The sequence below is a fragment of the Entelurus aequoreus genome, linkage group LG20 (genome assembly GCF_033978785.1).
Source record: "Entelurus aequoreus isolate RoL-2023_Sb linkage group LG20, RoL_Eaeq_v1.1, whole genome shotgun sequence".
Taxonomy (NCBI): Eukaryota; Metazoa; Chordata; class Actinopteri; order Syngnathiformes; family Syngnathidae; genus Entelurus; species Entelurus aequoreus.
This window is the reverse complement of record NC_084750.1, coordinates 14,089,804-14,116,484: the sequence shown is the minus strand read 5'-3', so window position 1 is coordinate 14,116,484 and position 26,681 is coordinate 14,089,804. Positions and strand designations below refer to the sequence as shown.

The window sequence follows — 26,681 nt, the reverse complement described above, 5'->3', positions numbered from 1 at the left end:
CTTTCGTATCTCAAGTTATCATTACGTATTTGTATTGTTGCATTTGAACAATTGTATTGTTGATAATAAAGGTAAAGTGTTGGTATTGTTTATTATCAATAGCACTATTTCTATTGGTATTCATATTGCTCCATTTTTAGTGTAATAATGCTCATTATCATTTCTGTATTATTTTTTATTTTCGCTAACTGCTTATTTGCTATTACTTTTACCATCATATTTTTACATGTCGTATTTGCTGATGTTGCTCTGTTGTTGTTGTTGTTGTGTTTGCTGTTGTTGTTTTTGTTTCTCTGTCTAATCCCCCTCTTGTCCCCACAATTCCCCCCTCTGTCTTCCTTTTTTTCTCTTTCTATCCCCTCCTGCTCCGGCCCGGCTGCACCAAATGATAATATAAATACATTTAATAAAGTCAAAATACAAATAAGGCAACAAGAAAAGTATCCTACACTTCTCTTTTGTAAAGTAAATCTGAACAGCCGATATGGGCATCTACATCAACTATATGATTTGCCTGAGAAGCTGGGCAGGACATTAAAAAAAACAAACCAAAAAAACAAACAAACAGCGCATTCCTGTCATGGATTACCTTTGACGAGCATTTTTGCAGCAAAATCCTAAAAAAAATGTATATTGAAGATGTTTGACAGGCAGTTGTGCAGTACATACTGAAAACACCAAAGCATTCTTGTAATATAAAGTATCTTTGTCAAGGGTTTTGCAGCAAACTCCTAAAAACGGCAAACAACTGTCATATTGAAAAACGTTGACGAGCAGCTTTCTAGTATATTCCTGAGAACAGTGGATCGTAACCACAAGCCTGCAGGGCAACCTGAACTCAAAGCAAACAAGTTGAGTGAAAATGTATATTCAATTATTCTAACAAACATACAAAATGTTGGTGCTGTTTACTTGAGTCATATTGCAGTCTACACCTATAGGGATGATACTCGAAACCGGTTTTCCCGGTTGTTTGATAAGAAAAGAACCGAGTCCTCGGACTCTAATCCCTTTTTGAGAACCGGTACCCGTTATCGAGACCACTATAGTAAAGGAAAATAGTTGATTCTTTATTCGAATCCCGTCCCGACCAGAAATGCTCCGTGGGACATCACAAGAAATGGCGTCACGTAGCTCAGTCATTAGGCGCAGATAGCGAAAGCAGGAAAAAAATGGACGGGAAAAAGCGCTCCAAGGTGTAATAAAGTTCAAAACAAAAGCTATAATCCATCGAATAACTTTACTGAGAGATTTGAGCAGGGTAAAACTAATGACCAACACTTTTACGACCAACCGGAAACATAGCAACCAGGCTAGCAACGCACCTCCTTTACGGCAGCTGTCGCAACGTTCTTAAAACAACCGCAGCACATACATATATATACACAACATATCTCCCTTTTTTAACTTTTGTTTTTCTTTCCTTGTAAACAAAACAAAATCACACTGTATATGTGTTGTCTGTCTAATTATAAATAATGCAGACGAGGCGTGTTGGCTGAGTTCTTGACGTTTACTTTCACAGCGTGGCAACATGCAACACTTTTCGGGGCTACCGCGCATGCTCGTCACTCCCGTTGCATGCTGGGTAGTGTAGTTGTTATATTCTCTAGCTCATAACATTTTTCCCCCTATAAAGAAACAATGTTAACTCAATAAAGTGTATTTCTTTTTTCAGCTTTAACTTTTAATTTTTTAGCATTGTAACCACATTTGCAAAGAACTTTTCTCTTCATAGAATGTTCTTTCAATAAAGAAATAAAGTGCAAAAATGTCAAAGCATCATAACAAACAGTTATGTTCCAATAGCAGCAGAAGTGCACTTTTTGGAGAGCTGTATTATTTTCAGTTTTGTGCCCAAGGGACTGATTTTATTTAACACTATATTATTATTTATACACCTATAGTGATCACAGAGACAGGTTGTTTTTGTGTTATTGTATATATTTGTTTCTCTGAAAAATCCCATTTTATTTTTTTAGGTGGGTAACAGTCAATATTTATTTATTTATTAGATTTTATTTTTTTATTATATAATAAAAGTGAGCTTTTGTTAAACAAAATATTGTGTGTTTTTTTCCATATACAACAACCTATCTGGACTCGATAAGAGAATCGACAAGGAATCGGTTCGATAAGAGGATTCGATAATAGGCTCGAACTCGATAATTCCTTATCAAACATCATCCCTATACACCTATCTCTTGTGTGATTGCCATCATATTGCAGTCTACACCTATCGCTTGTGTGTGATTGCCATCGTATTGCAGTCTACACGTATCTCTTTTGTTTGACAGCCATCTCCTAGTCACACTCATCATTGCACCATGTACCAAATAAAATGGCTTTGAGGCCCGTAAGCAAAACCAGAATTATTCCGTACATTAGGCGCACCGCGTTATAAGGCGCACTGTCGAGTTTTGAGAAAAACTAAAGATTTTAAGTGCGTCTTATAGTCTGGAAAATACGGTATCTTTGACAAGCGTTTTTGCAGAAAAATACAAAAGACTTCAAATAACCGCCACGTGGAAGCGCTTTGACGAGCAGTATTGCAGTACATTTCTAAAAACATTTATCATACAGAAGATCTTTGCCAATAATTTTTGTAATTGCTCCTTAAAGGCCTACTGAAATGAATTTTTTTTATTTAAACGGGGATAGCAGATCCATTCTATGTGTCATACTTGATCATTTCGCGATATTGCCATATTTTTGCTGAAAGGATTAAGTAGAGAACATCGACGATAAAGTTCGCAACTTTTGGTCGCTGATAAAAAAAAAAGCCTTGCCTGTACCGGAAGTAGCGTGACGTCGCAGGTTGAAAGGCTCCTCACATTTCCCCATTGTTTACACCAGCAGCGAGAGCGATTCGGACCGAGAAAGCGACGATTACCCCATTAATTTGAGCGAGGATGAAAGATTCGTGGATGAGGAACGTGAGAGTGAAGGACTAGAGTGCAGTGCAGGACGTATCTTTTTTCGCTCTGATCGTAACTTAGGTACAAGCTGGCTCATTGGATTCCACACTTTCTCCTTTTTCTATTGTGGATCACGGATTTGTATTTTAAACCACCTCGGATACTATATCCTCTTGAAAATGAGAGTCGAGAACGCGAAATGGACATTCACAGTGACTTTTCTCTCCACGACAATACATCGGTGAAGCACTTTAGCTACGGAGCTAACGTGATAGCATCGTGCTTAAATGCAGATAGAAACAAAAGAAATAAGCCCCTGACTGGAAGGATAGACAGAAGATCAACAATACTACTATCAGGAGACACCGAACCAAACACTGGACCTGTAACTACACGGTTAATGCTGTGCCGCCTGTCGAAGCCTAGCAATGCTGTTGCTAACGACGCCATTGAAGCTAACTTAGCTACGGGACCTCGTCAGAGCTATGATAAAAACATTAGCGCTCCACCTACGCCAGCCCTCATCTGCTCATCAACACCCGTGCTCACCTGCGTTCCAGCGATCGACGGCGCGACGAAGGACTTCACCCGATCATCGATGCGGCTAGCGTCGGATAGCGTGTCTGCTATCCAACTCAAAAGTCCTCCTGGTTGTGTTGCTGCAGCCAGTCGCTAACACACCGATCCCACCTACAACTTTCTTCTTTGCAGTCTCCATTGTTCATTAAACAAATTGCAAAAGATTCACCAACACAGATGTCCAGAATACTGTGGAATTTTGCGATGAAAACAGAGCTGTTCGTATTGCGATACAATGTGTTCGAATACTTCCGTTTCAACCATTGACGTCACGCGCATACGTCATCATACATAGACGTTTTCAACCGGAAGTTTAGCGGGAAATTTAAAATTGCACTTTATATGTTAACCCGGCCGTATTGGCATGTGTTGCAATGTTAAGATTTCATCATTGATATATAAACTATCATACTGCGTGGTCGCTAGTAGTGGCTTTCAGTAGGCCTTTAAAACAGTAGTGATCTTGTCATAGATGATCTTTGACTAGCCTTTTTAAAGCATCTTTCTAAAAACACCTCCTGTTTTAGCGAAGATCTTTGACCAGCATGTCTGCAGTAGATCCTTAAAAACAGTTTGTCAGACAAAATGTGTTTTTACTACTGTTTTTGCAGCACATTCCTCAAAGCTTCAAATCACTGCTGTCGTATAGAAACTCTGACAACTGTTTTATATGCTCACTGGCCACACCATTAGGCACACCTGCAATGTAAAAGATGTGATATTTACAAAATTAATTTGCCCTCTCATGCGATACTTTTCAGTGTGATGCACCACTGCAACCACAAATGGCTAAAGTGATTACATCTTTAGCACTTTCAGTTAAAATGAGCAGTATCCTCTTTGTAAAGGTTCGCTGATTGCGTTAGCGTTCCGTCTGCTTTGCGTTACGCTCCAGGTGAATGGCCCCCTGGGCATGGAGTTCAGGCTCTCCGAGCATCCTAATCAGCATGACTGAACCTTAAGTGACTTAGCTGCTTGATATGGTCTACTCCTTCAATTAGTCCCTGCCAATTCAGCTCTAATTGGTCTGCACATCACAATAAGGGCTGGCGTGAGAAGGCAAACATACCACTTTTCAGGCAAAATAAACATGTAGATTTATGTTACTTACTCGCAAATAAAAAAACATTATATTGTGGTATTCCCCAGGGAAGTTGCCTGGGACCTTTATTATACTCAATATTTGTAAATGATATGTCATGTATTTTAAAGAATGGTTGCTGTGCAATTTACGCAGATGACACAACAATATATGCTTATGCTGATAATTGCACAGACCTGACCAGTATACTACAAGACAAGGTTATGCAGATTTCTAAATGGGTTACAGAAAATAAGATGAAACTTAATATTTCCAAAACAAAATGTCTTATTTGCTCAAAACATGCTCATAGAAAGGAACGCATATTGAATGTTTCTTTGAACGGAGTTCATATAGAACAAGTTAAAGAAGCCAGGTTGCTGGGAGTTACAATAGATGAAAGACTATCTTGGGCCACTCACATTAATAAAATAGTAACAAAAATGAGCAGAAGCATCTCAATCATAAGAAGAAGTGCCTATTTTTTAACTAACACAACTACGAAACAAGTTATACAATCCCTTGTATTGTCACATCTTGACTACTGCCCAGCAATCTGGTCTAATGCATCTAAACAAGAACTCAATAAAATCCAGCTTACCCAAAACAGAGCTGCCAGACTAGCTCTCCATTGCTCATTTAGGACCGGCGTTGAGATAATGCATAATGAATTGTCATGGATGAGAGTTGGTGAAAGACTAGCGTGTAGTTTGATTCTATTTTTAAAAACAATCATACATACCAGAAACCTTCATATCTGTATTCTCAGCTGTTGCTTGCTAGTGAAAGTCACAACTATGGTACCAGGTTAGCCCTAAGACAGGGGTCGGCAACCTTTACCACTCAAAGAGCCATTTTGGCAAGTTTTACAAATTAAAGAAAATAATGGGAGCCACAAAAAAAAAAGTAAATTTAAAATGATAAACACCGCATATAAAACTTAAATTGCTTTGTGCTATGTTAACCAGGGGTCTCAGACACGCACTTTAATATGGAAAATTGATAGCGTCATACTTGCCAACCCTCTCATTATTTCCGGGAGACTCCCGAATATCAGGACGTGATGGCACTGCTTTTGGCGCCCTCTACAGCCTGCCCAAACAGTGTAACTGCTCGACCACATGTAGAATGCAGCTTCAGCTGACAGCAAGGCGTACTAGGTCAGCAGCCACACAGCTTACACTGACGGTAGCCGTACCGTATAAAACAACTTTAACACTGTTACGTTACAAATATGCGCCACACTTTGAACCCACACCAAAAAAGAATGACAAACACATTTCTGGAGAACATCTGCACTGTAACACAACATAAACACAACACAACAAATACCCAGAATCCCATGCAGCACTAACTCTTCCGCTCAACCGACGCACGGAGGGGGGGGGGGGGGTGGGTTTGGTGGTAGCGGGGGTGTATAATCTAGACCGGAAGAGTTAGGGCTGCATGGGATTCTGGGTATTGGTTGTGTTGTGTTTATGTTGTGTTACGGTGGGATGTTCTCCAGAAATGTGTTTTTCATTCTTTTTTGGTGTGGGTTCACAGTGTGGCGCATATTTGTAACGTAACAGTGTTAAAGTTGTTTTATACGGCTACCGTCAGTGTAAGCTGTGTGGCTGATGACTAAGTATGCTTTGCTGTCTCCTACATGTGTCGTGAGCAAGTAAAGGCTACATACAACATGTGGCCGGGCTGGCATGCTGTTTGTAAATGCGATAGAGGACAATTACTGCAGTGCAATTAGGGCACGCCCTTAATTTAGTAATTAGAGTGAAAATAGGATTATATTTGCCCTGGGAGTTATCTAGGAGAGGCACTGAGATCCATAAATCTCCTGGGAAAATCGGGGGGGTCGGCAAGTATGCAGCTGAGCCGCATCAGAGTGGTCAAAGAGCCGCATGCGGCTCCGGAGCCGCGGGTTGCCGACCCCTGGTATAGGGCAATCACTTACTGGAATCGACTTCCACAATATCTGGTATCAATCACCAGCAGAGTGGGTTTTAAGAATAGACTAAGAGGAGAAGTATTGCGGAAAGAGATTATTCTAGATTGTACCTAATGTCATGACTGTTTTTATTGACTATTTTATTGATTATGGGACAAGCAGTAGAAAATGGTGGATGGTACTTTTTTTCGTCACTTATTGTTTGTCTTTGGTACACTAATGTATATATTTTAGGCCATTGGTTCTTTGTTTTATTTTTGCAAAAAAAAAAATATACATCTATTTTTATATTGCTCTTTTTATCTTTGGTATGAACAATATTATGTAAACTCGAAGTTATTATTATTTTTTTGGTTCTTTGTTGTTGCTATTTTTGTATTACAACATTTTATTATGTGATCATGTTGTACTGCATTTTAATCTTTTGTTTTGTGATTGTGTGATGTTTTTGCCTGGACCCCAGGAAGAATAGTCTCCACTGCGGTGTAGACTAATGGGGATCCTTAATAAACTAAACTAAACTAAATGAGCGAACGTTTGGTACACAGTCTTAAAAAAAAAAAAATTGCACGTTTAGGGTTCTTTCCCGTTCCTTCCTTCTGAGTTGTTTACTCTTCTGGCAAACTTTCCTATTAGTTAAATTGCAACAATAATTTAGTGCTTGTTTTCACAAGTTAATTATAGCTCGTTGACTCATTTTGTACGATTTATCTCATTTGCTGAATCGCGTCTGAACTGAGCTGCTGTTTCAATCCAATTATACAGCACAAAAAGCCTCAAACTGGTGCGTGACTGTGAGCCAAGTCTTGTTTTCAGCCTTGTGGCACAGCTTTTATGGGTTTGAACCCTGGCAACCCTTTAACTTTTGTAATCAAAAGTGAATAACCCATAGGTGCCGTGCTGACCTTTTGAGGTGTAATATTTCAGTAGTTACACTCTGACATTTCTCCCCATTACCTTGCCTAGTCCTTCCCGTACTGTAGCCGCCGAATATTTATTTTCCCCAATCATTGTGTTCATCCACGCACAAAGAATCCCTTGCATAGTCATGCGCCAATTTTCCATAATGCATATTTGATACGGTAAGTAACAAGCCATCGATCAAAGTCGACATATGTACTGAGTTGCAAATGATTCGATGCGTAAACATCAAGTTACTGACCAAGAAATGACTCCTCAGTAATAAAAATAATTTACATTTTCTAGTACGTCATTCATTTTTTTTCATTCATTTTTTATTTATCTCCTTCATTGATGTGCATTTTTTTCTCAAACTGCCCTATGTTCATACATTGTTTGAACTCATCACTCAGTCCATTCCAAAGTTTTACACCATAAACCGATACAGTACACAAAAGCTTTTTCTTGTACTTCTCACTTTTACAATTAATAAAAAACAATCCCCTTAAATCATATTTTCCATTTCTCTAACCAAACATGTCCTGAATATTTCCTGGTAGTTTATGATTTTTCGCTTTCTGCGCTGTTTGATATTCAATGTGGTCGGTTAACTTAAGCACTTTCGACGGCAGAAACAGTGGATGTGTGTGATCTCTGACTTTTTTGAAGAAGGAATATAAATTGTAGAGAACTCTTGAAAGTGTTTCCCTAAGCCTCAGCACAGTAGGTTAAATACGGTGAAACTAGAGAGCGGTACAGAAGGTGAAGTGACTTGCTATCCAGAAGCTGGTTTGTTTTATGTCACAGTGCAATTGTTTTTGAGGCATTAGACCACAGGTGTCAGACTCAAGGCCTGGAGGCCACATCTGGCCCGCCACATGATCTAAAGTGGCCCACCCAGTGTGAGAATGAGATATTTTTAAGGGTTCTTTTTTTAATCCATAGTCATGTTTAAAGCAGGTAGTACAGTGGTTCTTAACCCCAGCAGTTTCATATGCGCATTCACCGAACCCTTCTTTAGTGAAAAATAAAATGGGTTTTTTCAAATTCAAGACAAAGTTAGATGTTTTTGGTAACACTTTCAGTGTTTCCCATAAACTGCCAAGATACCTGTGGCGGTAGGGGCGTGGCTATGGGCGTGGTCACCATGACATCATCGAGTAATTTGCATAATTTACTACAATGATTTGATTTTCTCTAAAAAGACTAAAAAAATTTATACTTACTAATTAATAATAACAGTTTTGTTTTAAACGTCCATCTATCCATCCATTTTACAATATAATTACAATACTTTATGTACATATTTATATACAGATTTGAACAATAAGTTCTTCACTGAAATATATGTGTTAATTGTGGTTCTTACAAAAAATATATCTTATAAAATATACAAGCTAAAATGTCTCAAAGCTCTGCTCCTTTAATTAGTGCATACTAAATAATTTAACTTTAGCCTACTACTACAACCATATTATTTACCAGCAACATAAAGTGAAACAGAGGCAGAGGTGTCCTGCCACAGTCAGTAACAAATAAACAGAAAACAGTAGTGGTGGTAGATAGACACAGAGCTTCATCAAACATCTGATCCACTGAACAAAGAGCTCCAAAAATCTTGAACTTTCGACTGCCATCAGTTTTACTCCCTACACTTAACCATGTGTTTCCTACTGCCTGCAGACTTTGCACCCTTTGTTATATACACATGTTGTGTTTCTAATATAAATACATTTAATAAAGTTAAATACAAATAAGGCAACAAGAGAAGTATCCTACACTTCTCTTTTGTAAAGTAAATCTGAACAGCCGATATGGGCATCTACATCAACTATATGATTTGCCTGAGAAGCTGGAGAGGACAAAAAACAAAACAAACATTTTTTTTAATTTTTATATTATTTTTTAATTTTTATTATTTTTTTATTTGTGGCGGACATAATTCTTTCGTGGCGGGCCGCCACAAATAAATGAATGTGTGGGAAACCCTGACTTTAGTATGGGGAACAAATTATAAGTAACAAAGACTTAATTTAGAGTTATTTGGTTAGGGTTAGAGGGTTAGGGTTATAATAAGGCCATGCCAAATAAGGCATTAATAAGTACTTAATAATGAGTAGTTAAGAGCCAATATGTTACTAATTTGCATGTTAATAGGCAACTAATTAATGGTGAATATGTTCCCCATACTAAAGTGTTACCATGTTTTTTTACTAGTGCACAAAATGAAGCGTGCATGAACATCACCTTGTTCAAACAACAAAACCAACACAGTGCATAAACTCACAACAAATTACACACCTGCAAATCAGTCTGCTGTTGCTGTATCCGTAATACGCCGATAGGGAGAAGTTTGTATTTACACGATGAGTCGGGTGTGTCTTGACCTCCGCCGAACCCTTGAGCCCGACTCACCAAACCCCTAGGGTTCCATCGAACCCAGGTTAAGAACCACCGAGCTAGTATTTTCCCATGTAGTGTGTCTTCTCGTGCCCTCCTTGCTTTTATCTTATGTCCGCTAGTAAACTCTTTGTTTTGTCTTAAGGGCTCTTGTTTGTCGGCTCACACAGCTGTTTTGGTCAGTTCCTTATCTGTTTTGAAGAAGCAGCTGCGCTCCTTTCTAGGCGAGAGTGGGCTGTTTTCGCTCTACATAAGCTGACTCTTTTTGTTTGGCTTTAGACCTCGCTTGCTGATGCTATGGTTGCATTGTAAGGGCTGGTCTCCTGAAACTTCAGTAAAACGTGGTATTGTACCATTCCGTCTCTGGGGTCCTTTTGTCCTCTCGCCGGGAACTCATGGCAACACAAAGTTTTGTGATGACTTAGATACAATTATTCTGACAGCGGCCCTCTGAGGGCAGCCATAATTTCGACGTGGCCCTCAATTAAAAAAATAAAAAATGAGTGTGACGCACCTACTTTAGACTGTAAAATGTTCGAGGTAAGGTCTCCAATTATTACGCCATGAAATGTGGTTTCTTCAATATCTACACCAGGGGTCACCAACCTTTTTGAAACCAAGAGCTACTTCTTGGGTACTGATTAATGTGAAGGGCTACCAGTTTGATACACACTTAAATAAATTGCCAGAAATAGCCAATTTGCTCAATTTACCTTTAACTGTATGTTATTATTAATAATTAATGATATTTACACTTAATTGAACGGTTTAAAAGAGGAGAAAACACACACAAAAAATGACAATTAAATTTTGAAACATAGTTTATCTTCAATTTTGACTCTTTGAAATTCAAAATTCAACTGAAAAAAAGAAGAGAAAAAGTAGCTAATTTGAATTAAAAAAAGAATTTATGGAACATCATTAGTAATTTTTCCTGATTAAGCTTAATTTTAGAATTTTGATGACATGTTTTAAATAGGTTAGAATCCAATTTACACTTTGTTAGAATATATAACAAATTGGACCAAGCTATACTTCTAACAAAGACAAATCATTATTTCTTCTAGATTTTCCAGAACAAAAATTTTAAAAGAAATTCAAAAGACTTTGAAATAAGATTTAAATTTGATTCTACAGATTTTCTAGATTTGCCAGAATAATTTTTTTGAATTTTAACCATGATAAGTTTGAAGAAATATTTCACAAATATTCTTCGTCGAAAAAACAGAAGCTAAAATGAAGAATTAAATTAAAATGTATTTATTATTCTTTACATTAAAAAAAAATAATTTACTTGAACATTGATTTAAATTGTCAGGAAAGAAGAGGAAGGAATTTAAAAGGTAAAAAGGTATATGTGTTTCAAAATCCTAAAATCATTTTTAAGGTTGTATTTTTTCTCTAAAATTGTTTTTCTGAAAGTTATAAGAAGCAAAGTAAAAAAATTAATGAATTTATTTAAACAAGTGAAAACCAAGTCTTTAAAATATTTTCTTGGATTTTCAAATTCTATTTGAGTTTTGTCTCTCTTAGAATTAAAAATGTTGAGCAAAGTGAGACCAGCTTGCTAGTAAATAAATAAAATTTAAAAAATAGAGGCGGCTCACTGGTAAGTGCTGCTATTTGAGCTATTTTTAGAACAGGCCAGCGGGCTACTCATCTGGTCCTTACGGGCTACCTGGTGCCCGCGGGCACCGCGTTGGTGACCCCTGATCTACACTATCAATTTGAACCTTTTTGTGTAATTTTTCTGCCATTTTTGGAGTAATAAGCAATCTGTCAAGATATCCATGCACAAACTATAGCGCTGCTTTAGACGAAAACATCAGTTATTGTTATTCTGGATGGATCTAGGTGGTGAACTAACATTGCTTTGTGGGCTTGACATCTGGGAAATGTTTCTCCTTTTTTTATTACAATTCTCATCTTTGCTCTCCTCCTCTTTGCAGGTTTCTAAAAAGGTTGCCGATCTCATTTTGGAGAAACAGCCATCTTATGTCAAGGTAAAAAAAACTTTCCTTTTTTCTTACAAAATTGTCATTGCCACAAGGGTCTGCCCTCTTGCTAGACACTGCGTTAGCGAGATTGAAAAGTGAGGAGTAAGATTGATTTTATTCAGAATATCCTTTCATAATAGAACTTAATCCCATAAAATCCCTACTTTGCTCATCCTGTGATGTTGCAATGACCGGAAATATGCGCATGGGAGATTTGACGCCAGTGGGAGAGAGTCTATTTTGGTCTGATTCATTATTCTGCAGTCAGCTGCTCTCAGTCTGGCCATTCTGCTGCAGAGGCACACTTTTTGACCTTTTAAGAGCATCATTATGGGCACATGCGAAACGAGATGAACAATTATCAACACCTTGAATAACTTTATTTCCTGGCTGCGTGTATTTGTGTCGTTAATGGCGCCATAGATTTTATGTTCTTGTCTTGTCATTGATGGTCTGGACCTTAGGATGCAGAGCAAGGAAGGCAATGTACAAGCAAGAAGTCCATTTATTTACATAACAATTTTTTCAAACTTGATTTTTAGGGTCCGCCCTGTACCCTGTAATTTGTACTGGTTACAAAGGAACCTATTGTTATTGTAAGGTTTTATTATTATTATTATTCTTTATTATTATTCCGCAGCTTTGCGCACTACTTTGCCCCGCTTAACATGCTTCAAAACTCACCAAATTTTTTTACACACATCCAAACACGGGTACAGCACACTTTAGTCAAAAAACCAAACCCCAAAAATCAAACTTGCGCTCTAGCGCCCCCTAGGAAAAAACAACAAAAAACTGCCTGTAACTCCCACTAGGAAGGTCGTAGAGACATGAAACAAAAACCTGTAGACCTACAATTCATAATTTCACATCCTCGGGCAAAAACCAACAGGAAGTTGGCAATTTCCCATTTTAGACAAAAATGTACTAAAAACACTGCTTTTTACGTCTTTGACCTCTAATTTGACTCCCTTAAAATACTTCAAAACTCACCAAAATTCTCACACACATCGGGACTGGTGGAAATTGCGATCTAAAAAAAAAAACGAACCCCAAAACTCAAAATTGTGCTCTACATAATTTTTGAAAAAAACAGAAAAAAACTGCTCCTCAGAGGAAAACTCAGACAAAACTGCGTGTAACTTCCGGTAGGAACGTCTTAGAGACATGAAACAAATACCTCTATGTAGGTCTCACCTAGACCTACATTTCATAGATTGACATCCTTCAGCAAAAATCAACAGGAAGTTTGCTATTCCTCCTTCAAAACAAAATTTTTGTTACAACCGGTCACCAAACATCAAACGTTATCTCCTCTGAGCGCGTTTGTCGTTTCGGCTTTAAACTGCTACAGGAGAGAGATTGAACCCTTCTGATTAAAAGTTCTGTACGGCGTTTTGATACGTGCTACCGTTTTGATTTTACGAGCCTTCAAAGACCCGCAGCACTAAAGCTGCTCCGCTGCTGTGATTTTACGCGCCTTCAAAGAAAACAACCACTGTGCCGCGACACCTAGGAAAAAGACACAGACACAACTTCCTCTAACTCCCAGTACGAATATCGTAGAGACACGAAACATAAACCTCTATGTAGGTCTCACTCAGGACTACCACTGGACAAAAGTATTGGGACACCTAGGACTAGCACCTGCCAAAATGCGGACCCGTCCAACGCTGCTTGCAGCTTTAATTTATACATAAACTTGATAGAACAAATATAGATATCTAACCTTAAAAGGGAACTGCACTTTTTTGGAATTGTGTCTATCATTCACAATCCTTATGTTAGTTTAGTTTAGTCTTTATTTGAAGGGACAATGCACAGAAACATTAAGCTCAAAGACAGATATGTTCTGTACCAGATTATAGCTAAATAGCTCATTTCCATCTGCAGTCCCTGGCTACCTAAATTAAAGGGATCCAAAAATCATGCAATAAAATTATGACAGTAAAAACATACTATAGCATGTTTTTAAATTAAGAAAAGTCATAAAATGCCCTTTCATGTACACATACTTAATATACAATACAACCACACCTCATTTACATCATCACACAAAGACAATACATGCATTTGTTCACATCTGTCATCATTTGTAAAAACAACCATGATTTTAACAGACACACCTCACAATTTACAATAAAAATGCTCTCATGTAAAAATATAATACACATTAGGTTGATGTGTCAAACATAATGCCCACCTTAGTGACCGTGTGAGCAGCTTTGATTGCTCCAAAGCCACCTTTTTAACTTCAATTGTGAATGAAGAGTAATCTGTTAGACTTTTCAAGTTTGTTGTGAGGTCGTTCCATTCCTTTATGGCTTCATATAAAAAGGCTGATTGTGCAAAAGAGGTTTTACATCTGGGTACGCTACACTGCCCCCTGGTGGAGGCTTGTGTGTTTCTAGTTGTCACAGCAGATGTAAACTGGACAAAGTGCTTAAGTGGCGCTGGTGCAGTGTTATTTAGGATTCCATGGGCCATTCGTATTGATGCTAATCTTTGAATGTTAGCTAAATTCAACAATCTATATTTTTGGAGAACTAAACAGTGATGGTGGTGTTGTGGTGAGACAAGCACACTTTTTTAATGCATTCTAACTTGTAAATAAACACTAGCAAAAGTCAGCTACCAATGGAGGTAATGAGATTCGCTCTATTCTGCCTAGAAAGTGCTCTAAAAACCTCCATCAACGTTTTATATACACTACGGGTGTAACGGTACGTGTATTTGTATTGAACCGTTTCGGTACCGGGGGTTCGGTTCGGAACAGAGGTGCACCGAACGAGTTTCCACACGGACATATTAAAGGCCTACTGAAACCCACTACTACCGACCACGCAGTCTGATAGTTTATATATCAATGATGAAATCTTAACATTGCAACACATGCCAATACGGCCGGGTTAACTTATAAAATGACATTTAAAACTTCCCGGGAAATATCCGGCTGAAACGTCGCGGTATGATGACGTATGCGCGTGACGAAGTCAGAGTAACGGAAGTTATGGTACCCCGTAGAATCCTATACAAAAAGCTCTGTTTTCATTTCATAATTCCACAGTATTCTGGACATCTTTTGCAATTTGTTTAACGAACAATGAAGGCTGCAAAGAAGACAGTTGTAGGTGGGATCGGTGTATTAGCAGCGGACTACAGCAACACAACCAGGAGGACTTTGTTGGAGCGCTAGCCGCGCTAGCCGCCGACCTCACCTTGACTTCCTACGTCTCCGGGCCGCCAAACGCATCGGGTGAAGTCCTTCGTCCTTCTGCCGATCGCTGGAACGCAGGTGAGCACGGGTGTTGATGAGTAGATGAGGGCTGGCTGGCGTAGGTGGAGAGCTAATGTTTTTAGCATAGCTCTGTGAGGTCCCGTTGCTAAGTTAGCTTCAATGGCGTCGTTAGCACAGCATTGTTAACCTTCGCCAGCCTGGAAAGCATTAACCGTGTATTTACATGTCCACGGTTTAATAATATTGTTGATTTTCTATCTATCCTTCCAGTCAGGGGTTTATTTTTTTTGTTTCTATATGCAGTTAAAGCACGATGCTATCACGTTAGCTCGTAGCTAAAGCATTTCGCCGATGTATTGTCGTGGAGATAAAAGGCACTGAATGTCCATTTTGCGTTCTCGACTCTCATTTTCAAGAGGATATAGTAGCCGAGGTGGTTTAAAATACAAATCCGTGATCCACAATAGAAAAAGGAGAGAGTGTGGAATCCAATGAGCCAGCTTGTACCTAAGTTACGGTCAGAGCGAAAAAAGATACGTCCATCACTGTCTCTCAAGTCCTTCACTGTAACGTTCCTCATCTACGAATCTTTCATCCTCGCTCAAATTAATGGGGTAATCATCACTTTCTCGGTCCGAATCTCTCTCGCTCCATTGTAAACAACGGGGAATTGTGAGGAATACTAGCTCCTGTGACGTCACGCTACTTCCGGTACAGGCAAGGCTTTTTTTTATCAGCGAGCAAAAGTTGCGAACTTTATCGTCGATTTTCTCTACTAAATCCTTTCAGCAAAAATACGGCAATATCGCGAAATGATCAAGTATGACACATAGAATGGATCTGCTATTCCCGTTTAAATAAAAAAAAATCATTTCAGTAGGCCTTTAAGTAGCGTAACGCACGTTGTCTAAACAATGCACACCGAGGTACAACACACAGCATGCTAGCAATAACCGGGCGACTACAAAATGCAAAAAGCCAGAGCTGGAAGACCCTCCTGCCTCGTTAGGTTTCTTGTTTGGGAACATTAGCTTCAACGCAGATAAAGCCGAGCGTCGTGCAAACACCACATTCAAGCAGCCTCTCCTCGGCGAGTCAGGCAGGGTTAAAGCAATAACAAATGCCGTTGGTGTTTTTATAGGAGCAGATTTAAGACCATATTGCATTAAAAACTAGATTTTGACCAACTTCTATGGTGGAAGAACAATGAGCCCATATATCCTCTTACTGCCAAGTTAGCCAGGCACTACCTCGCCATACCTGCTACCTCCGTGCCCAGTGAAAGGGTATTTTCCACAGTTGGAGACATTTTGACTGCAAGCAGGTCTGCTCTTTCTGCAGATAATGTGGATAAACTGATTTTTATGGCAAAAAACATGAAAATTGAGTGAAATTCACCAGGGATAAAGGCTGGGGGCGGAAAAAGAAAAGTTAATCTGAGGCTGAGATGACTTGAAACTGTTTAATGTTGCACTTTTTGTATGTAGAAGAAAAGTTTTGTCATTTTATTTAATCTGAGCAACAACTTGAAGCAGTTTAATGTTGCACTTTACATGTGGAAATGTTGCACTTTATATGTAGAAAGGTTTTGTTAAGAAACCAATTCTGAGCCTCATCTTATTTAGTTTTTATTGTATATATGTTGACTGCATTAACCCTGGCAATGGACCCTGTGTGTATATATGTATGTTGTTATTATTAGGCTTAGCATTCATGACTGCCTGCTGTTGCACTCATCAGCCTAGTGGTGGCTCACATCCATCACACACACAGCTATTTTAAAGCAATGTTAAAAGGATAAAGCCATTGTTTACACATTTTGGTAAATAAATAACCAGGAAATGTATATTTTGTTGTTTTCTTACTGTACCGAAAATGAACCGAACCGTGACCTCTAAACCGAGGTACGTACCGAACCGAAATTGTTGTGTACCGTTACACCCTTAATATACACACTGTAAGTATATATGTAACATAGTTACAGGCATATTTATAATAACGTGTAATATTTACCGGTACATACACTACCATTGAAAAGTTTGGGGTCACCCAAACAATTTTGTGGAATAGCCTTCATTTCTAAGAACAAGAATAGACTGTCGAGTTTCAGATGAAAGTTCTCTTTTTCTGGCCATTTTGAGCGTTTAATTGACCCCACAAATGTGATGCTCCAGAAACTCAATCTGCTCAAAGGAAGGTCAGTTTTGTAGCTTCTGTAACGAGCTAAAGTGTTTTCAGATGTGTGAACATGATTGCACAAGGCTTTTCTAATCATCAATTAGCCTTCTGAGCCAATGAGCAAACACATTGTACCATTAGAACACTGGAGTGATAGTTGCTGGAAATGGGCCTCTATACACCTATGTAGATATTGCACCAAAAAGCAGACATTTGCAGCTAGAATAGTCATTTACCACATTAGCAATGAATAGAGTGTATTTCTTTAAAGTTAAGACTAGTTTAAAGTTATCTTCATTGAAAAGTACAGTGCTTTTCCTTCAAAAATAAGGACATTTCAATGTGACCCCAAACTTTTGAACGGTAGTGTATACTATCATTGGTCCAGCGTTATGGCGAAGCGTTTGCCATTTCCTTAAAAAAAATAACAACTACCAAATAATAATGGCAGACTTCATAAGAGTCAACAAGGACTCCTTTGGGACAAATTATGATCCCAAAACGTATATTTTTGAGCCTGAATATAAGGCGGATGAGCTACAAGTTTTATAAGCTGAGTGATAAGCAGATTTAGCAAGTAGCACTATTATTAAAGTGCTAAACGTTAAATACAACCTACAAATATAATAAAACAATCACCTACTGTACAATGTCTGCTCTCACTGGGATACCGACTGATGACTTCAAAAATAACAACTACCAAATAGTCATGGCAGACTTCATAAGAGTCAACAATGACTCCTTTGGGACAAATTACGATCCCAAAACTTTTGAGCCTGAATATAAAGAAGATGAGCTACAAGTTTTATAAGCTGAGTGATAAGCAGATTTAGCAAGTAGCACTATTATTAAAGAGTTAAACGTTGAATACAACCTACGAATATAATAAAACAATCACTTACTGCACAAATTTGCACGGGTCCGCCTTTGTAGTCTGTGGCAACCCCGTAGTCCAGAGTCCCCAACCACCGGGCCGCGGCCCGGTACCGGTCCGCGGACCGATTGGTACCGGGCCGCACTAGAATTAAAAAAAAAAAAAAAAAAAATATATATATATATATATATATATTTTTATTTTTATTTTTATGAAATCAACATAAAAAACACAATATATACATTCTATATCAATATAGATCAATACAGCCTGCAGGGATACAGTCCGTAAGCACACATGATTGTATTTATTTGTGTAAAAAAAAATAAAAAATAAAAAAAAAATATATTTTTTTTAAATACACCCCCCCACACCGGTCCGTGGGACAAATTTTCAAGCGTTGACTGGTCCGCAGCTACAAAAAGGTTGGGGACCACTGCCGTAGTCAATAAGCTTCTTCTTTTTCTCTATCTTCTTGTCATGTGACATTCATCCTCCGCTGTTGCCATTTCTAATACAAAGTAGTGTAAAGTTCTTACTTAAGTAAACTCGCCATGAAAGCGCTTAAACATACCGGTGTAGTGACTTTACATTATTCACCCAAGGAACTTTAGTTATTAACGTTTTTTCACGGGACACATTTCGGGCGTTGTTGTTGCACTAGTGAGCCACGGATGAGGAGATGCTGCTCCGTTATTGATTGAAGTAAAGTGTGAATGTCATTAAAACAGTTAGCTCCATCCTTTGACACTTCTTCCACTCCCGTCCTTGCACGCTACACCGCTACAACAAAAATGACGGAGAAAAGACGCTGTTAAAGGTGAGCCATGTAAATAAAACCGCCCACAAAACGGTGCATCCTGAAGCGACTGTCAGAAAGCGACTTAAAGATGATGTGTAAAACATCATCCATGCAACATTTTGAGCAAAGAACCACCATTACATGTTATGTAGAACAGTGTTTTTCAACCTTTTTTGAGCCAAGGCACATTTTTTGCGTGGAAAAAATGCAGAGGAGGCACACCACCAGCAGACATCATTAAAAAACTAAACACAGCTGACAGTAAAAAGTTGTTGACTTTAAAGCATAACCAAGCATGCATCACTATAGCTCTTGTCTCAAAGTAGGTGTACTGTCACCACCTGTCACATCACAACGTGACTTATTTGGAGTTTTTTGCTGTTTTCCTGTGTGTAGTGTTTTACTTCTTGTCTTGCGCTCCTATTTTGGTGGCTTTTTCTCTTTTCTTGGTATTTTCCTGTAGCAGTTTCATGTCTTCCTTTGAGCGATATTTCCCGCATCTACTTTGTTTTAGCAATCAAAGAATATTTCAGTTGCTTTTTATTAGAGATGTATGCGTTAAAATGTAATATCGGAAATTATCGGTATCGTTTTTTTTATTATCGGTATCGTTTTTTAAATTTTTTTATTTTAATTTTTTTATTAAATCAACATAAAAAACACAAGATACACTTACAATTAGTGCACCAACCCAAAAAAACCTCCCTCCCCCATTTACACTCATTCACACAAAAGGGTTGTTTCTTTCTGTTATTAATATTCTGGTTCCTACATTATATATCAATATATATCAATACAGTCTGCAAGGGATACAGTCCGTAAGCACACATGATTGTGCTTGCTGCTGGTCCACTAATAGTACTAACCTTTAACAGTTAATTTGACTAATTTTCATTCATTACTAGTTTCTATGTTACTGTTTTTATATTGTTGTACTTTCTTTTTTATTCAACAAAATGTTTTTAATTTATTTATCTTATTTTACTAATTTTTTTAAAAAGTACCTTATCTTCACCATACCTGGTTGTCCAAATTAGGCATAATAATGTGTTAATTCCACGACTGCATATATCGGTTGATATCGGTATCGGTTGATATCGGTATCGGTAATTAAAGAGTTGGACAATATCGGAATATCGGATATCGGCAAAAAGCCATTATCGGACATCCCTACTTTTTATCCTTCTTTGTGGGGACATTGTTGATTGTCATGTCATGTTCGGATGTACTTTGTGGACGCCGTCTTTGCTCCACAGTAAGTCTTTGCTGTCGTCCAGCATTCTGTTTTTCTTTACTTTGTAGCCAGTTCAGCTGTAGTTTCGTTCCGCATAGCCTTCCCTAAGCTTCAATGCCTTTTCTTAGGGGCACTCACCTTTTGTTTATTTTTGGTTTTAGCTAGGGATGTCCGATAATGTCTTTTTGCCGATATCCGATATTCCGATATTGTCCAACTCTTTAATTACCGATACCGATATCAACCGATACCGATATCAACCGATATATGCAGTCGTGGAATTAACACATTATTATGCCTAATTTGGACAACCAGGTATGGTGAAGATAAGGTACTTTTTAAAAAAAATAGTAAAATAAGATAAATAAATTAAAAACATTTTCTTGAATAAAAAAGAAAGTACAACAATATAAAAACAGTTACATAGAAACTAGTAATGAATGAAAATTAGTAAAATTAACTGTTAAAGGTTAGTACTATTAGTGGACCAGCAGCACACACAATCATGTGTGCTTACGGACTGTATCCCTTGCAGACTGTATTGATATATATTGATATATAATGTAGGAACCAGAATATTAATAACAGAAAGAAACAACCCTTTTGTGTGAATGAGTGTAAATGGGGGAGGGAGGTTTTTTGGGTTGGTGCACTAATTGTAAGTGTATCTTGTGTTTTTTATGTTGATTTAATTTAAAAAAAAACCAAAAAAAAAAAAACGATAATAAAAAAAACGATACCGATAATTTCCGATATTACATTTTAACGCATATATCGGCCGATAATATCAGCAGGCCGATATTATCGGACATCTCTAATTTTAGCATTAGATACCTTTTTACCTGCACGCTGCCTCCCGCTGTTTCCGACATCTACAAAGCAATTAGCTACCGGCTGCCACCTACTGATATGGAAGAGTATTACACGGTTACTCTGCCGAGCTCTAGACAGCACCGACACTCAACAACAACACATAATTTGCGGACTATAATTACTGCTTTGCGAAAAATATTTTTAACCCAAATAGGTGAAACTAGATAATCTCCCACGGCACACCAGTGGTTGAAAAACACTGATGTAGACCACAAGGAAGTATTTTACATTTAGAAAAAAATCATAATGTGACCCATTTAATGTGCCTTTTGTATGAAAATAGACTGGAATAGACCCGCTCATCGGCAGTGCGCCTTATAATCCGGTGCGCTCTATGGTCTGAAAAATACGTTAATTGGCTTCATGAAATAATCTTGGTTCCACTTTTGGCCCGGCAGATAGCGTAAATGCCCTCTGATTACTGCCATTGTTCAGCCATCTGAAGGTCAGCCCGCGAATCGTAAAGCGATCGTTATTTCTGCAACCCTCCCGGTGACTCTGCCCGCAGCACACCCATCTCAGCTCGCAAACAGATGGCCTGTAAAATGCCCTGACGGGTTCAGAGGGCACTTTTCCATAATCCTCTGCATTTAGGTCATAATGAGTCAGAAGAGACATTTTCCGCAGTTGTTTTATGATTTAGAATGATGATGATGATGATGATTATTTCCCTGCATTTAGGGGCACTGACATGAATTAGAGAAAAGGCTACATTTTACTCCTGGCTCTGAATCTGTGTAGAAGTTTCATTACTGCCGTGCCCTGCAGTATCCCCACCACCGATCTGCTATCACAGAGGTAAACAGAAATGCATATTTCTGCAAAACACGCAGCCCCGGGCCGCCATGCCTCTTCCAGCCTGCGCTTGCGTGCCGAGCGAATCCCGTCAGTGCAAACATAATTTGTGCAGACATATAGACCGCTGGCTTTGAGCTTCAAATGATGGCCTGGTAAGCATCTAATGTGATTCACAGCGATGGAGGGAGTCGCCTTCTGCCATAGCCTGTGTCTGATCACTGTTGATGCCCACGAGCCACCAGTGGCCTCCTCTTGCACTCGGAAAAGATGTTATCATGTCTTCTCATGTGGAAGGTCACTTGAAGGCCACCGCCATTGTCACGGATTCACTTCCCACACTTGACTTCCACGTGTGTATATTTCACCTACTTGCGGTTACCGTAATTTCCGGACTATAAGCCGCTACTTTTCCCCCTCGTTCTGGTCCCTGTGGCTTATACAAGGGTGCGGCTTATTTACGGCCTGTTCTTCTCCGACACAGACTAAGAGGATTTCGGTGGTTTTAGTACGCAGGAGGAAGACGATGACACAATGATTAAAGACTGACTTTTCATATACCGGTAGGCTGGTTATTTTGATAACGTACAAGCGAGCACTTTGTATTACTTTGCACCGTTGTATTATTTGTACTCTGCACGAATGCTGTTTGCTATGTCAAAGATGTGAAAGTTTGATTTAATGATTGAAAGATTTATTGTTAATAAATGGGACGCTTTGCGTTCCCAAACAGTCATCTCTGTCCCGACAATCCCCTCCGTGGTAGCAGGAACCCCTACATACTACGGTAATTACACATCAAAACCCTGCGGCTTATAGTCGGGTGCGGCTTATATATGGAGCAATCTGTATTTTCCCCTAAATTTAGCTGGTGCGGCTTATAGTCAGGTGCGGCTTATAGTCCGGAAATTACGGTAGTTAGCCCAGTGTTTTTCAGCCTTTTTTTGAGCCAAGGCACATTTTTTTTCATAAAAAAAAATACGGAGGCACACCACCAGAGGTGGGTAGAGTAGCCAGAAATTGTACTCACGTAAGAGTACTGTTACTTTAGAGATTTATTACTCAAGTAAAAGTAAGGAGTAGTCACCCAAATATTTACTTGAGTAAAAGTAAAAAGTATGTTGTGAAAAAACTACTCAAGTACTGAGTAGGGCTGCATCAACTAATCGATTAAATCGATTAAAATCGATTGTTAAAATAGTTGCCGATTAATTTAGTCATCGATTCGTTGGATCTATGCTATGCGCATGCGCAGAGTTTTTTTTTGTTTTTTTAAATTTTTTTCAATAATTTTTATTTTTTTCAAATAAACCTTTATTTATGAACTGCAACATGTACAAACAGCTGAGAAACAATAATCAAAATAAGTATGGTGCCAGTATGCAGTTTTTTTCCCAATAAAATACTGGATAGGATAGAAATGTAGTTTGTCTCTTTTATCCGATTATTAATCGAAGTAATAATCGACAGATTAATCGATTATCAAATTAATCGTTAGTTGCAGCCCTAATACTGAGTAATTGATGAGTAATCTGTTCGTATAATGACGACGGCAAAAAATAATGCACAAAAACATAAAAATAGCAATGAGCAAATTCAGAGCCAGGAATATCTATTAAGCAACTAAAACAATAATATATATTAAATAATAATACATTAACATAAAAAAAATTAAGGCAAATTGAGCCACAATAACTTAACAGCACTATAGGCTCAGTAGGCAAGAGATTACAAAGGAAAATAACAAGTTAGCCTTTACGCAAACCATAAACTGATAGGTGTGGGCTGCACCTGGGAACACACTGTGCACTTCTGGTTGGTGTGTGTGTGTGTGTGTGTGTGTGTGTGTGTGTGTGTGTGTGTGTGTGTGTGTGTGTGCGTGTGTGTGCGTGTGTGTGTGTGCGTGTGTGTGTGTGTGCGGCTGTGTGTGTGTGTGTGTGTCTCTGTCTGTCTGTATATGAGGCTGCAAAGCGTTAATAAATGTCCCCACACGATGTACATTTGACAGTGATTCATAGCAGGGAAGCTAACATGAGCCTACGGTGACAGCCAAAATATCTACTAACATTACTTAACGCGATGTGCTTCCTCAAATTTGACGTTGAGTTCATGTAAGTTTAAGCTTGTTGTTTGCCGCTGAAACTTTACGTGTAGTTAATCATGTGACCGCCTGGCTCTGTTTGATTGGTCCAACGTCACCAGTGACTGCATTTGATTGGTGAAACGGAGTCAAACGTCACCAGTGACTGCATTTGATTGGTGAAACGGAGTCAAACGTCACCAGTGACTGCATTTGATTGGTGAAACGGAGTCAAACGTCACCAGTGACTGCATTTGATTGGTGAAACGGAGTCAAACGTCACCAGTGACTGCGTTTGATTGGTGAAACGTAGTCAAACGTCACCAGTGACTGCGTTTGATTGGTGAAACGGAGTCAAACGTCACCAGTGACTGCGTTTGATTGGTGAAACGGAGTCAAACGTCACCAGTGACTGCATTTGATTGGTGAAACGGAGTCAAACGTCACCAGTGACTGCATTTGATTGGTGAAACGGAGTCAAACGTCACCAGTGACTGCGTTTGATTGGTGAAACGGAGTCAAACGTCACCAGTGACTGCATTTGATTGGTGAAACGGAGTCAAACGTCACCAGTGACTGCGTTTGATTGGTGAAACGGAGTCAAACGTCACCAGTGACTGCATTTGATTGGTGAAACGGAGTCAAACGTCACCAGTGACTGCGTTTGATTGGTGAAACGGAGTCAAACGTCACCAGTGACTGCGTCTGATTGGTGAAACGGAGTCAAACGTCACCAGTGACTGCATTTGATTGGTGAAACGGAGTCAAACGTCACCAGTGACTGCATTTGATTGGTGAAACGGAGTCAAACGTCACCAGTGACTGCATTTGATTGGTGAAACGGAGTCAAACGACACCAGTGACTGCATTTGATTGGTGAAACGGAGTCAAACGTCACCAGTGACTGCATTTGATTGGTGAAACGGAGTCAAACGTCACCAGTGACTGCATTTGATTGGTGAAACGGAGTCAAACGTCACCAGTGACTGCATTTGATTGGTGAAACGGAGTCCAACGTCACCAGTGACTGCATTTGATTGGTGAAACGGAGTCCAACGTCACCAGTGACTGCATTTGATTGGTGAAACGGAGTCAAACGACACCAGTGACTGCATTTGATTGGTGAAACGGAGTCAAACGTCACCAGTGACTGCATTTGATTGGTGAAACGGAGTCAAACGTCACCAGTGACTGCATTTGATTGGTGAAACGGAGTCAAACGTCACCAGTGACTGCATTTGATTGGTGAAACGGAGTCAAACGTCACCAGTGACTGCATCTGATTGGCAATCAAGACTATTTAAGTTGTGCGTAGGCTATCCTCCTTTGTGCACTGCAAAAAGTCAGTGTTCAAAAACAATAAAAAAAATAAGGGGTATTTTATTTGAACTAAGCAAAATTATCTGCCAATAGAACAAGAACATTTGGCTTGTCAAGACTTTCCAAAACAAGTAAAATTAGCTAACTTCAATGAACCCAAAAAGACCTTAAAATAAGTATATTCTCACTAATAACAAGTGCACTTTTCTTGGTAGAAAAAAAGAGACCTTTTTGCTCAATATGTTGAAAAATATTCTTAAATTAAGTAAATGCTAGTGCCATTATCTTGACATAATGATATGCGCTCGACATTACATTTCTTGAAACCAGCAAACTTATACTAAAAACTAATTTATTGTTCTTAATGGAAAGGCAACAAGGCAACATCTTGTTACTCTCGGGGTCTCCTAGCCGCTCAGGCAAATCATATTGTCTAAAAATGCATTTTTCCATGGATAACATGACATAATCGCGCCAAGTGCGTGCTCTTTCAGTCAATTAGTGCACATATATACGTATATCATTTTTTTATTGTAATTTTGAAGAATTTATCTGAATGTGCATGAACTATTTCTGTTCAAAATAGTTAGAAATGCTAAATGTTTAAATATTAACTGTCAGTTTACTGTACTGTGCCAACTGTACTACTATATGAGTACGTATTTTCTATTGTTTCATTGAAAATAAAACAGCAAAGTCCATTTTGCTGTCATCTGTTTTAATCATGAGACACATTTGTGTCAAAATCAGGATTTTTTTTTCATGCTAGAAGTAAGAAATGATTACTTTAAAAAAGTAGTTTTATACTTGAGTGTTGATGACAGTTGATATTCTAGTTTCAAGCATGTTTTACTCAATATAGGTCATCTTACTGAGATCATTTAGGACCAAAACCCTTAAAACAAGTAACACACTCTGACATAATATCTGCTTAGTGAGAAGAATTATCTTATCAGACAGAAAATAAGCAAATATCACCCTTATTTGAGATATTTCATCTTACTTAGATTTCAGTTTTTGCAGTGTGGGGACACCGTTGATTGTCATGTCATGTACAGATGTACTTTGTGGACGCCGTCTCTGCTCCACACTCCGAAGCAGAACCTCCAGGTTCTGTAACAGCTTCTTCCCTCAAGCCGTAAGACTCTTGAACGCATCATAATTAAATTATCCCCTCAACTCCCCCCAAAATGGATTAACTCGCTGGAATAAAAAAAGACAATATAACATACATCCATAAACGTGGTTGCATGTGAAAAAGTGCAATATATTTATCTGTACAGTAATCTATTTATTTATATATATATATTTATTTATTTTACAATATATTTATATATTATTTATATATATTTATTTATTTATATATGCACCTTATGACTTTTTTATCCTGCACTACCATGAGCTTATGTAATGAAATTTTGTTCTTATCTGTGCTGTAAAGTTTGAATTTGAATGACAATAAAAAGG

General features: G+C 38.4%; 1 protein-coding gene across 1 annotated transcript in view; it reads left to right on the top strand.

Moving 5' to 3' along the window:
- The window catches only part of vps50 (VPS50 EARP/GARPII complex subunit), a 481,936-nt gene that overhangs the window by 48,142 nt on the left and 407,113 nt on the right, over window positions 1-26,681 (top strand). Inside the window, exon 5 of the mRNA XM_062029406.1 lies at window positions 11,773-11,826. Within this exon, the coding sequence (XP_061885390.1) occupies window positions 11,773-11,826 (54 nt within the window). The remainder of the gene's footprint in view (window positions 1-11,772; window positions 11,827-26,681) is intronic.